Genomic DNA, 13,430 nt, shown 5'->3' on the forward strand with positions numbered 1-13,430 from the left:
ACTGCGCTTCTCCCCCTGCCCGCCCGCTTGCGCCTGCCTGCGCCTCCCTGCCTCTCTTAGAGGGGATTTTTTTTTGTTCTGCGCGTCGTCCCTCCCCGCGGGGGCTGGAGGGGCCCTGCCAGACCCACAGCCGCAGGGTCAGGGGGCAGCGCCCGGCGCTTTAGTTTAGCTGGGTCTCAAGTAGTAAGTGGAGGCACAAGTTCCCCATGCAGGTGTATTCAACTCACTCTAGAAATAGGATCATATTCAAATTGTGTGCTCTAGTCAAATGCATTGCTGTTATTTTTTTTGCCTTTGCTATATTGCCTAGCGCTATTTTAGTCTCAGTTAAACTCAAAGTTGTGTGGAGCAGCCCCCACAGCATGGGCGATGAAGAACCGGTGCCGTTCAGCTCCCTCGCTCAGCCAGGGTGCTGAGGAGGCCCGAGAGGATTGACCAGGTCTGCAGGCTTTGAATTCTAAAGCTACTTTCACCTTTACAACAGGATATCAGTATCTCTGTGGCTAAGCCTGAGCATACACAGGGAGGCATGCGTATGAACTTCCAGAGGTCACAGGGAGCGTTTGCTTTCTGCCCTGATTCCCGTTCACATGCTGTAAGTGCAGGGCAGCTCACTCCCTCTTGAAAGCGGTGTTTTTCTTGTAGGACTCCTCTCTATGAGGGAAATTTGCTTCACTGCAGGCTTGGGTATGAGGTACAGTGCATTGGTATGAACTGCTCTCATCGTTACATTTTGGTGTGCAGTAATAGTGACATTGTGTGACAAGACTTCCTCTATTTTTGAGAGGTACCGACATGCTCTCTGAGGATCCTCTTAGCATGCTGAAGAGCAGTGTCATAAAATATCTCCAACTTCTGTACAGTAACTTCTGCTGGTGGACAAATCTAGCGATGGTAGGAAGACCACACTTGGAGCTAACGTAGAGGGCTGTGTGCTTCTGTTCATGCCTTCCTTCGTGTGCTAGTTTTGCTGTTTAACCAAGTGGAGTTAAATAGGACCTCTTAAGGCTTTAGGTGTAGAGATTTTACAAGATTGAGGCATGAGGACAAACAGGATTTTCCAAGTGATTCGTATACAGAGATTCATATAATTATCAGTTAAAATTGCTTTGGAAACAAAGTTCACATCTTTGAAGCCTCTATCTTTGAGATCCACATCTTTTAATCGCATAAATATCTGAAGTCCTTAGGCTTCTAGGTGTTCGGTGCTGGACCTGTGCAGAGCCCTTGCCATTCACAGCAGAGCCAAGCAGTGGCATATATGCTTCACTGGGAGTGAAGAGGAGGAGAGAGAAAATAAAGGGATAATCCTCTGCAGTGCTTTTCCACTTTGCATAGAATTTTGATTAGGAAGAAAACCTGTCGCTCCTGGCCACACATATGCTGACTGCTAAGCAGTAATTAAGGTCTTGTCCTTATCTTCCATTTTCAGCTTGTGTAAGAATTAGTTATGTAAAAATACTTAGCATTGGTCTTACATATTGGGCTTTCTCTTTTAATCAATTGCTTGCATTATAGCCTCTATTCTACTTGCTTTCTGTGTGTTTGTTACTTCTTACTGTTCTTGATGCAAGCTTTGAGAAGTGAATGGTCTTTGCATGTTTATGCTGGCAAATGTATTTAATTGGTATCTTTAAATTTCCAGCATTCTTTTTAAGCCGTGTAATTAAAAACGTGGTACACTGAACACATTAAAAGCCTTCCTTTACAGTAGTGCAAACAATTTGTTTCTGTAACGACACCAAACTGAGATGCAACAAAGTATGCTGAAAGTAAATTCATGTCTCACAAAAGTAGGGTGTAACTAGAGTATAAAGTATCTGGTTTGTGTTTTACAGCAGATGTTAAAGGAGACCAGAACTTTTGCACAAACAATGTTTGAAGCACATATATGCATGTATTATTTTACTACTTTGTCTTTCCTGCCATCAGGCTTTACCATGTTCCGAGCCTTTAGTCACACAAATGGTAGGTGTGCGTTCCATCATGCTAAGTGTTGGCATCATCGTAAGTCTGTGCTGGCAATCAGGAGAGAAGATGTTAACGCATGGGAAAGAAGAGCACCTCTAGCACCAAAGCATGTTAAGGAATTGACACAGATGGGATACAAGGTCTTGGTGCAGCCGTCAAACCGGAGAGCCATCCATGAAAAGGTAGGGTCCCATTTTGAGTTAGATAAGCAAAACGATAGTTCAGTTATTAACCATAGTACAGGAAAAATAACATTCAAAGGAAAATATAGGAAAAATAATATTCAAAGAATATATGAGAGAAAACATATTATTAATTTTGTTTTTAAATGAGGAGTCATTGTGTCCTAGTGGAGAGAAAAAGTAGTTTGTTTAGCCTTTTAATGTAGTGTTGGCACACTGGTGGGTTTTTGGAGTTGTTTTTATTGATTTCTTGCCCTTTCATCTGTTTCTGAAGAAGTTCTAGGTGCTCTTGAAGTAGAAACTTGGGAATTCATTTAACGTTGTTTTTGTCTTCTGTTTGTTTGGAGACAACACTCTAAAAAATAAGCATATTTAAAAAAAAAGAGGAAGGACGAATCTAGTGAGTCCCATTCCTCATGTAAAATGAGGAGAGAGTTTTTTTTTCTTTAATTCTGTGAGCTTCAGGACTGAGAGCTTTTACAGTTCTTGTAGCAGCAGTAATACTCTGCTGTAAGGTATCTGAGCCAACAGATAAAAACTGAAATGTAAGTAGGGAATTAGTGATCACTTGCACATATCACCTTTTAAATAAGGCACAGTGCTGGTTTTCACCAAAGCACAGATCACATTAGGTACACAACTACGATATTGAAAGCTGGAATTTTAATATGTATTTGAGACAAGGGAGAACAAAAATAAATTTTGATATGGAAAAACATTCTTTTAGAAGTTGCTCTTCAGCTTGGACTTAGTCTTATACAATTTTATAAAATCAGTCTTCAGATTCATTTGTCAGATTTCCCTAGACTTATTTGCAAGTATTTCAACACATTACAAAGGACTGTTCATTATTGCAATACTGTAAGATACTTGTGGTAAAATATCCTTTTTGTAGTCTGTGAATTTAAGATGAAGGAATTTACTAACACGTAATTATGTTTTCGCCTTATACAATAGGATATTAGCATGGAAATTTAGTTTGATATTTGATACCCCTTTTGATAAAGAGTTTTATGAAGCTATCACATGCAGTAACTTGTTTCTGCTTTGTAGAATTATCTATTTGTCCTCTGTTCTAGTTGCTTATGTGCTGAGATCTGAATATGAAAAGAACCAGAAAAATTTACTTTGATTTTTCTCTTTCATAGGATTACATCAAAGCAGGTGGCATTATTCAGGAAGATATTTCCGAGGCTTCTCTGATAGTAGGTGTGAAGAGACCTCCAGAGGACAAATTAATCCCTAAAAAGAACTATGCCTTCTTCTCTCACACTATTAAAGCCCAAGAGGCGAACATGCCCCTTTTGGATGAGATTCTAAGACAGGTAAATTGTGTCATAGCGAAGACAATTGGCTGTTAGCTTGGGGTGGAAACTGAACTCAATTCTGAAGTGTGATCGAAAGCTTGCTGCCTAATATGGTTACTTTCAGCATGCATATTTGTAGATAATTAATGAGGACTGTTTTCAGTATCCTTTCCTGGAGCAGAGGATCTCGTGCTTGCAGTACTACTCTGTTTACGTGCGTAAGGCAGGTGAGTTGCGAGCGTGGTATGCTCAAGAGAGGTTCATGCTGTGTGAGCATGAAGGCTTGTTGGAAAGTTACTAAGCTAGAGCGTGTATTGGTCGTTACAGAGGAGGCAGCCAGTTCGCTCAGAAATGAGCAGCCTCTTGGCAGAGGATGTGAATGGGTCTGCAGCAGCTGGAGTGGCACGCTGAGGAGCTGTGTGACAAGAGTGCACGGGCAGTGCAGAGACTCTTTAAAGCAAGAATTCAATGCAACCTTTAGGTTTTTATTTTTATACTTACATCTTGTTATGGATTATTATGAATTATTTGCCTTTCTTCTATATGCCCATCAGCCTCTATCATGAAGGATGACAAAGGCATATGAAAAGGTAGTTCCTAGGAGAGCAACATGCCACTGACTGCATTCACTGAAAATTTTAATACTCAGTTTGCTATGTATTTTCAGGAAATTCGACTGTTTGACTATGAAAAAATGGTTGATCATAAAGGAATGCGAGTTGTGGCCTTTGGAAAATGGGCTGGTGTAGCAGGTATAGTGCATAAAGTAAAGGCAGGCTTGCAACAAGTAACATCTTGTAATACTTCTGGTTGTCTACGTTTCCTGAAAGTTGAGGCTTGCAATGCGTTTTTAACTGCATTTTTAACTCTTGCTTTTAAGAGCTTTTTTCCATTCTGTTTTGTGCTCCCTACTTTTGATGAGACTACATGTCAAATAGTCCTGTGGATTCCTGGCAAATCTACTATTTTATGTTGTCTTGAAGTCCTGTTTGTCTATTCAACTAATCTGAGGCAGACTAAACATCAAGAGATCAGCTGAACAGGCTTTTGAAAGAAATGGCTGCTGTCAGTCCTGCGAGTTTGAACAACATCTGTTTGTCACTCTGTTATCCATTTACACTGATTTTTGTGAGGCGTGGTTCTCATTCCTTTCTACTGAACTTCAACTCTTTCTTCAGGAGACTCTCTTTATTATCTGCTTCTTTGGTGATGTGGATGCATCTCATAAAAGGATATCCGAGTATTAAATAGTACTGAAATGCATAATGTGGGCCAAGAGCAGGTGTAAGGTCCTGGCCTGCTATTGAATTTCTCCTTCCCTCGTTTTATGTAGACTTGCTTTAGAAGTAAAGGATTCATATTAAAACATGGGCAAAAATATCCAGGATGATTTTAGACGTCAGTCAGTCTCTGCAGTTTCTAACTGTGCATATTCATAATTAACACTGATGGTCTGATTTTTCTTCTTTTTTTTTAACAATAGGAATGATCAATATTTTACATGGATTGGGATTACGATTTTTAGCCCTGGGACATCACACTCCATTCATGGTAAGAGTATACGTGTATGTATTTTTCTTTAGCAAAATGACATTCAAGCATCTGCTAATTGTCTGTATTTCAATATGGAAAATATCCTGATGGTTCTGTGCCTCTGATTTCAGCACATTGGGATGGCACATAACTACAGGAATAGCAGTCAGGCTGTGCAGGCAGTACGGGATGCCGGGTACGAAATTTCACTGGGATTGATGCCAAAGTCAGTTGGGCCCTTAACATTTGTGTTTACAGGCACTGGTAATGTTTCTAAGGTAAGAATTCTTCAAGATGAAATGCTATGTTATTTTTAATAGAACTTGGCATTTGATACGTATCAGGTTAAATGGATTGATGGGTTCATTTTGTTTGCTTGGCCTTCAGGTTTTCTTTTGCCAGTAAGAATTTTTAAGTACCTTAAACTAATGCCTTTAAGATGAGATCATGCCTGGCAAGGCTGACCATGCTAACTTCTTACCATGAAAAATAGGTTAAGTCTTGCGCTCTTCTCTCCTTTCCCACTTGCATGATTTTTGTCTCCCTCTCTTCCCTCTGTTGCCTCCAGGCTCACAAGGTATATTGAATCACCCCATTAAAGTATGGGGGAAAGAATTATTTTTTCTAATACTTGCTAAGTTTTTATATCTGTTTTTATAGCATTGACTTGGCTTACAAGTGCTGGACTTTAGAGCTATTTTCTATGACATGGGGAAAAGGCTCATCCCTGGTTTTGGCAGCAAAGATCAGTTAACTAAGCTTCAGTTATAAAGTGTAAATGTGTGCTTTCTGGACAAAAGGATGTCATGTCTGAAAGGCCTGTGTTCTGTGATCACAGCTTGTTGGGAAAGTAATCTTGAAGTTCTTTGCGTTTAGAACAGCCTGGTTGGTGAGGCAGTGGCTTCAGGGGTCTTCCCTAAGGAGAAACTGCTCCTCAGAGTGGCAGCAAAACCATCTATTGTGGCTGAGTTGAGGCCTCCCAGCTCTGCCATTAGAAATACAAACCAGACGTTGGATTGTGGGTCAGGCATGCTGCAGAAATGAGGAATGATGTAAATTCCTTGTACATATTACCCAGGCAGCTTTGGATAAGCGGGGGTATGTGTGAAACAGTTTGTACATCTCTGAAGATGTTCTCTGGCAGGACTGTCAAGTTGTGTGTGGCATTTTTGTATTTGTTTTCACACACCAAATGAGCAGTGTTACACTACCTTTACATTCTCTGCTCATTCTGAATCCTACTTCATGGTTTACAGGGTGCTCAAGAAATGTTCAATGCCCTCCCATGTGAGTTTGTGGAACCACATGAGTTAAAGGAAGTTTCCAGATCTGGAGGTATGCTGTGACAATAAAGTGATTGAAAACACTGCAACCCTTTTTGTCCAAGTATAACAGCTAATTTTTTTTTTTTTTTAACCTCAGACCTCAGAAAAGTCTATGGGACAGTGTTAAGTCGTCACCATCATCTTGTAAGGAAACGTGATGGACTATACGATCCAGTAGACTATGATAAACATCCAGAACTTTACACTTCTCGCTTTAACACTGATGTGAGCATCTCTTCTGTTCTTTCATGAAAGGTTTTCTGCAGAGTGTTGGTAGTTACTACACCTTTGCATATCCATCATTTGAGAGAGCATTCATTTAAAACCCTAGACCAGGTGCTTTCAGCTTCTTAAAGTACTAGATGAGAACGACAGGCATCTGTAACTTTCTTTGCAGATTGCACCCTACACAACTTGTTTAATTAATGGCATATACTGGGAACAACATACTCCTCGCTTGTTAAGTCGACAGGATGCTCAGAAGCTGCTGGTGCCAGTTAGATCTGCTGCTGGTGCAATGGAGGGCTGTCCTGAGTTACCACACAAGTAAGACACCTCAGTTGACTCGTAACAATTCTGCAGCACCATGATTAAGTTGTTAGGCAGTTCCACCACAATATCTACCAAATGATTCTGTTCCTTATGTTCCTCTTGCATGTTGCAAAATGCCCCATTGATTCTGCTTTCGTTCTTCTGTGCTTTGCAGTCTTGTTGTCACAGTTTGGAGTTTTTGAAAACGTCACAGTACAAATGATTGACAGGTATCGGCTCTCTCTCTGCAGAAGTAGTTCTGTCATTGGTCCTTGTGCAGAATCCAGTACAAACAGTGCGACATCTAGGAAGTGTACCTACTGCACCATTATTGCTAGAAGTTTCTATGCCCGAGCAGAGTTTATTGGTTAAGTTCTTCCTACCCTGTCAATTGTCAGTCAATAACTGTTCCTTAACACCTCTCATTTCTGCAGCAGGTAGTGGGAACGCTTCACAACCGTTGAATAGCTTTAAGGATGGAACGTGGGGTGCAAATCCAGGGTTAGTCTCCTTTTGGTGAGGGTAGGAGCCACCCTTTCTCTAATAGTCCTGTGTAGTAGTTCTCTGGGAGACTGGCCCGGGGATGGTTTTGGGGAGGATATGGCAGTGTATCCTGGTGAGGAAGCAGGTCTTTGTCTCTTCTCTGCCCACTCTTGACACCTTTCTTTCTCTCACTTGACAAATACAGAATTTAAGTGTTAACCTTGAGTGGAGCCAGAGGTTGTGAGTTAGGCTAATGAATGTTCCACCTGTGCCAGCTGTATGTGAACTGAAAGGAGGCAGCCACCTCTTTAGGTTTCCCTTTACGATGATGATGTTATTCTAGAGCAGGACTGCCCAGTGACAACTCAGGGGAATTGGTAGATGATAATGAATGGGTGGTGTTGGAAGTACATGGAGTACAGAGAAAAAACGATGGATGAGTAGATTCTCTTGGTCTTTGAGAAGTTACACATGAAATATGGATCCTGTTGATGTGAGTGGAAATCTTATGACTACAATAGGGCCAGATTTCCATTATATTTCTGGAGGTCATTGTTTGTGTTGTGTTGACTTCTAAATTGGTTAAGATGAATGAAACTACAAGTGAGATAGATCTTCTCACGTTTCTTTTATTTCCTGTTCACTTGTGATCTCTTATACCTATGTTCTTTAGTGATTTGAGTAATGCTCTATTCCTTTCTCTTTTTTGTTTAATCACTTTAGACTTCTGGCAATATGTGACATTTCAGCAGACACTGGAGGATCTATAGAATTTATGACAGAGTGTACAACAATTGACAGTCCATTTTGTATGTATGATGCTGACCAGCATATTATTCATGACAGGTGGGAGAGCCTTTAATTTTTATTGCTTTCTGCTGTAGTTTGTACAGTGAAACATTATATTGAAAAATCATGCATTTAAAACACTTCTGAAAGGTGGTACCTTTCAGGCAGCAAGGAGAAGTAGTTTAGAAGAGCTATGTTCTCTCTTTCAGTGTTGAAGGCTCTGGGATTCTGATGTGTTCCATTGACAATCTGCCAGCACAGCTTCCAATAGAAGCAACAGAGTACTTTGGCGATATGCTTTTCCCATATATTGAAGAGATGGTAAGGTCTTATGTGTCCAACAAGAAGGTAAAAGACTCGGACTTCGGTCTGCTTGTTTGTTGCTTTTCTGGTCTCCTGTATACATTCAAAAGGAATCTGCTGTAGAACATAACTGACTTTGTACTTAAAAAAAAAAAAAAAAAGCTTTCCAAGTCTTGAGACAATACTTTCAAAAAGCAACATGTGAATGAGACATTAGTGACCTAGATGCCTTAGGGATTTGTCAAGAACACTTTTTGTAGGCAGGAAACAGACTCTGGCAGGACCCTGGACCTTGCAGTAGATGTCTAAATCTGATTTTCTTAGGGCACGCAACAACTACTCACAATCAGACTGCTGTTTGAATTCCTGTATTTTCATAAAAGTCAAATGACACTGATCAGGGCCAGGAGAACTTCAGATCTACAAGATATTGGTATTGTTGCATGCATTTACATGTCGCTTAAAATCTTGATGTTTTACTCTGAAAAAAATTATGGGAAATAAAATGACCTGATTTCAAATAACTTATCTCCATAGCTGTTATCAGAAGGCTCAGAACCTCTTGAAAGCCAGAATTACTCATCCGTTGTTCGAGATGTAAGTTTTGCAATTTGGCGCTCTGCTTGTCTTCCTCTGCTTTAAAATGTACAGATACAAAAAACCCTCAAAATTTGTTTCATGTATTTCTAGGCAGTGATTGCATCCAATGGCTCACTGACAGCTAAGTATGAATATATCCAGAAATTGAGGGAGAGCAGGTAATGTATAGGTTCTTAAAGTTTGTTTGGTTCCGGATTTAAAAAAAAAACTTCTCTGCATTCTATCTCCCCTTTTGCGTTTATTTACTCTTGTGTTTTGGTGGAATACTGCTATATTGCACTATGTCTAAATGTCTCCTAGCTTGATGATTTCCTTCTTTCTTCATGCACATTGCCTAAATCATTAACATGTGTTATTAACTTACATTGGAGTTAAGAAAGTGGTCATTTTTCTCTTTCTTATGAAGATTGTTTTGCCAGAAGCAGAAAACAGCCACATGCCAGTATTATTCTGTTACTCCTTGCCCTTTTAAAACGGATATAACATACAGTCCTTTGAAAGGAATGGCTGAAATGAAAAAGCTCTCTAATACACCTTGAATCTAGTTTCCTCTAGTATGGCACAAGTGCTGTGCTGTATAGCATTGTTCTGTGACTGGATGTATTCAGGAGGCTCTGTGAGACTCTCAGACTTTTCATTACACTCCTGTAGCTACAGCTTTAGCTACCACTTCATCTGTACCTTGTCTTGGTAGTTATCAGCCAGTGGTAACATTGAGTGGATTAAGCTAACAAAAGTATAAATAACCTGGGTATCCCTTGCCTTTCCCTTGCTCCCTCTTATTGACAAACACCTATAGTTTACTTATGAAAAATGTTAATTTGACATTAAGTGGGTACCTTTGGCTTCATGTTCATGGCTGGTGCCAGCTGCAGTATCCATTATATAAAAGTTGGAATTGGTCTGACCACAAGCACTGCGTGCGCTATGCATTAAAAGCACAGTGTGTTGACTTTTGCATGCCAAACTTCTCCAATTTCCTTTGGGAACTTTGGGAGTTCTGGTTATGAACTTGTTCATGATGAATTATAGGTGCGTCTTCCACCCAAAGTAACATGCTGTTTGCCTCTCAAAGACTTCAGCTCACAGTGATTTTTGTTGTGTGCTGTTTGGCAGACCACCTGAAGAGGCTGTCTCAGTAACAAATTTTCTTATTCCTCACACAGCACGATGGTCTGGGTTTTTTTGCTTTCTCCATAGTTGCTTGCATGGTCTTGTGTGAACTAGCTTGAGAATCATGAGACTTCACTCCCAAAGGGTTTTTTGTGGGTAGTTTTTTGATATTTCTGCAGACCTGTGCGTTGCATGTGATGTTCAGTTGTTCATTGGTGTTTCTCGCTTAGCTGTTAGAAAAGCAAGACGTGCTAACAATACCCTCCTTTACTTTGCAGACTTTGGAGATAATGCAAATGAAAGCCGGGATTTTACGGCTTAAAGTGTCATGGTTTAGCGATAGGCTCTTGTTTAGAGCCTGTAGGAATTACAGGTGTTATTACTCTTAAAAAGTATTATGCTGTGTCTAGTTTAGTTTCTGAGGGCTCTATTTAGACTAATTGCTTATACCCTTTGGATGTACATGAACATTTCAGACTATAGGATAGCCAGACTGTATGAGCTGAACTGTCTTGGGTGCCATCAGAATGCAGGAGCAGTTTGATTTACTGAACTTATGTCCATCCTTTCACCTTTACTTGCTTCATACCTGCTACCGGTTCCTCATCCACAGCTGCAATGGCATGTCCCATTAACAATGTGGAGCTCTAAGTGTTACTGTTATTTGTTCATAGATTAACATAACTGAATTATTTAAACTTGTATGTAGAAAATAGGCATAATCTGAAATGTGCTTTTCTGGGACTGTAGATTCTGTTCCCACTCTTGATGGGTCATTTGGCAACTCCTGTTTGTGCCTGTGTTAGAGCAGACATGCTATGTTTGATCCAAGTGTGACTTCGTTCTAGACACTGGAAAAGTTTACAATAAATATGATAAGAAGTTTGATTGCAAAATCCAGCTTTCTTTCCTATAGGAAGTCTCCCCTTTGGCAACACTGTTGCTCTAAGCTCCTGCATACCACTATTGCTATAAGTAAAGGGTGGAGAGGAGTTCTTTCTCTTCCTTTGCCCATGAGGGGGTAGCTGTGGAAAATGTTCTATTAGAATTGATAGTAGTAGGAGGAAGGTCCTTGGGTTTGTCGTATGAAAGGATGTGGAGGGCTTAGGAGGCTTTCTGTGAATGGATTAAATAATGATTTAACTTTTTTAAAAAAATCAAATCTGTAAAACTTGGGTGAAGGTCAAAATGTACAGTAATCTATAGTAATAATTTAGTTAGATTAGAGAGGTGATACATTGGTACATCCCATTCAGATTTAATGAATTGAAAAGAATGACTTTTTAAAAAAAATTAATTAAGCCTGAATGTGGAGGAAGGGAGGATGGAACATCTGGAATTTTGGAGAGTAATTCAAGCTTTACAAATACTCAGACACAGTTAGTAGGCTGGAGTGTGCTTCACACAGGTGATACAGATATATTTGGTATTGATTTAACTCTCTTCACTCAGGGTAGTCTTCCAACACTATTGGTTGAGGCCTTGTTCCCCCAGATGTACTCGGGTACTTCATGCCATGCTTTAGGTCATGCAATACCGCTCTTGTTGTCATGCTATTAGGTATTGCTCTGGCAGGTTGCAACACCATCCTTCATTGTTATGGCCATTTTTGAACTAAAAAAACACAACTGAAAATTGACTTATGGATGCGTGTGGAGCCCCAAAAAGGTCTGAACCAAACATTATTTAGTAGACATATGGTTAGTCCTCTTCTAAGGACAATAGCTTTAAACAAAGTGGACATGAGCTTGTCGGCCAGAGGTCAGGATTCTTTCTGTGGCATAATCCACAATGCAGTATATGCCTGTGTAAACTCTCGGTAGATAAAGGGGAAATTGAGGAACTTGCTTATACACTTGCGAAGTTTCCCATAAGTCTGTATCTTCAAAAGTCCTACCTATTTATTGAAATTTGTTTTCAGGATGTGGGATAAGAAAAGCCAAACCTCAGTCTCTATTAATTAGGTTAAACAATAAGGCAATGAACAGCCTCCCTTTCTTCAACAACAAAAAGTGCTTTAAGAAGGTTTTTTTTATTTGCTAAATAGTTTTTATCTGCATAGTGATGATACTTTAGACAAACAGTTTTACAATCCTCATTTTACAACTTAATGCAAATTTAAGCTAAAAGGAAAAATAATTATAAGCAACCAAAATGTGTTTTCCTACTATAATTTATACGTTTATGAAGCATATTTAAACAACTGCTGAACAACATTATTCTGGTTGGCAAAAAGAAATGCAAAATCTCATGTGAATACATTTTATATTGAAAGTCAACAGGAGAGCTACTTCTTAAATTTATTTAGGAGAGTAGTAGAAGCTTGGTTGAAACATTCTGTGATGGTTTTCAAATCTGAGTTCTTGTCTGCAAACAGGATTTCTTAATTGGGCATTGACTGTTTTTTGACTTTTATTGACTATCATGTTCCTATGGTGGACTAATATGAACCTAGTATAACTTACCTAAAATACGCTTTCATGAGCATGGTTTTGTGTACTTTAACAGTTACCTGTGATGTAAAGGGAGCAAGGCAGAGCCTGGAATCCCTTTCTGACAGCCCAACATGACATAGATAGCTTGGCGGTCCTCAAATGATCAGGTTACAGTAATTTGGCCATTGGGAAAAATAAAATGACAACTGAGGAAAAATTTGTTGAACAGCCAGTAGCAATTGGAGAAGCAGTGGAGATGCTGATGGATTTGATCATGTTTAGATTAGATGAGAGAAACTAGGAGTTATGCAGCAGAAGAATGGAAGTGGTGCTGCACAGTGATTGCCCAGTTTTGGGTTAGATAACCAGGAACTTGACTCTTGGTCTAAATAGAGCTCTTGGTTTGTAGACTTACAAAAACATACTTACTCTGTTAGCTTTAGCAGCTTACAGTTTCCTTCTTCTGTGTGGTTTTTAATTTTGCTTGTAATACCTCCTAGGGAATACGCTCAGTCGCTGAAGATGGGTAATAAGAAGAGGGTTTTATTGCTCGGATCTGGCTATGTTTCTGGCCCTGTACTTGAATATCTCACTAGAGATTCCAACGTTGACATCACTGTTGGTATGTACGACTTTGCTTGTTTTTCATTGAAAAATTATGTCTTATTTAAACCTGATAGCATGGCAGAACCTTTCTCATAAGTAATAAATTGATCTGGTTCTCAGAACAGATAAAGAAAATCTTTGCTATTATGCACAGGAGAAAAGCATTTTGTAGCTTTCTAAGATTTTAAGTTTATATAATTGATTTGAAAATGACATAGCCACATGCAAAGTTTACTGTTTGCATGTGTAACC

At 39.5% G+C, this 13,430-nt stretch overlaps 1 protein-coding gene across 1 annotated transcript in view; it reads left to right on the top strand.

Annotated features, from left to right (window-relative positions):
• The first annotated feature begins 1,940 nt into the window (after positions 1-1,940).
• AASS (aminoadipate-semialdehyde synthase) overlaps positions 1,941-13,430 on the top strand; it is a 27,656-nt gene continuing 16,166 nt past the window's right edge. Inside the window, exons 1-13 of the mRNA XM_009583503.1 lie at positions 1,941-2,153; positions 3,302-3,478; positions 4,128-4,212; positions 4,944-5,011; positions 5,125-5,271; positions 6,250-6,328; positions 6,416-6,543; positions 6,716-6,864; positions 8,056-8,178; positions 8,331-8,442; positions 8,962-9,021; positions 9,115-9,182; positions 13,073-13,194. Coding sequence (XP_009581798.1) covers positions 1,941-2,153; positions 3,302-3,478; positions 4,128-4,212; positions 4,944-5,011; positions 5,125-5,271; positions 6,250-6,328; positions 6,416-6,543; positions 6,716-6,864; positions 8,056-8,178; positions 8,331-8,442; positions 8,962-9,021; positions 9,115-9,182; positions 13,073-13,194 — 1,531 coding nt within the window. The remainder of the gene's footprint in view (positions 2,154-3,301; positions 3,479-4,127; positions 4,213-4,943; positions 5,012-5,124; positions 5,272-6,249; positions 6,329-6,415; positions 6,544-6,715; positions 6,865-8,055; positions 8,179-8,330; positions 8,443-8,961; positions 9,022-9,114; positions 9,183-13,072; positions 13,195-13,430) is intronic.

The sequence above is a fragment of the Fulmarus glacialis genome, unplaced genomic scaffold, assembly GCF_000690835.1.
Source record: "Fulmarus glacialis isolate BGI_N327 unplaced genomic scaffold, ASM69083v1 scaffold17600, whole genome shotgun sequence".
Taxonomy (NCBI): domain Eukaryota; kingdom Metazoa; phylum Chordata; class Aves; order Procellariiformes; family Procellariidae; genus Fulmarus; species Fulmarus glacialis.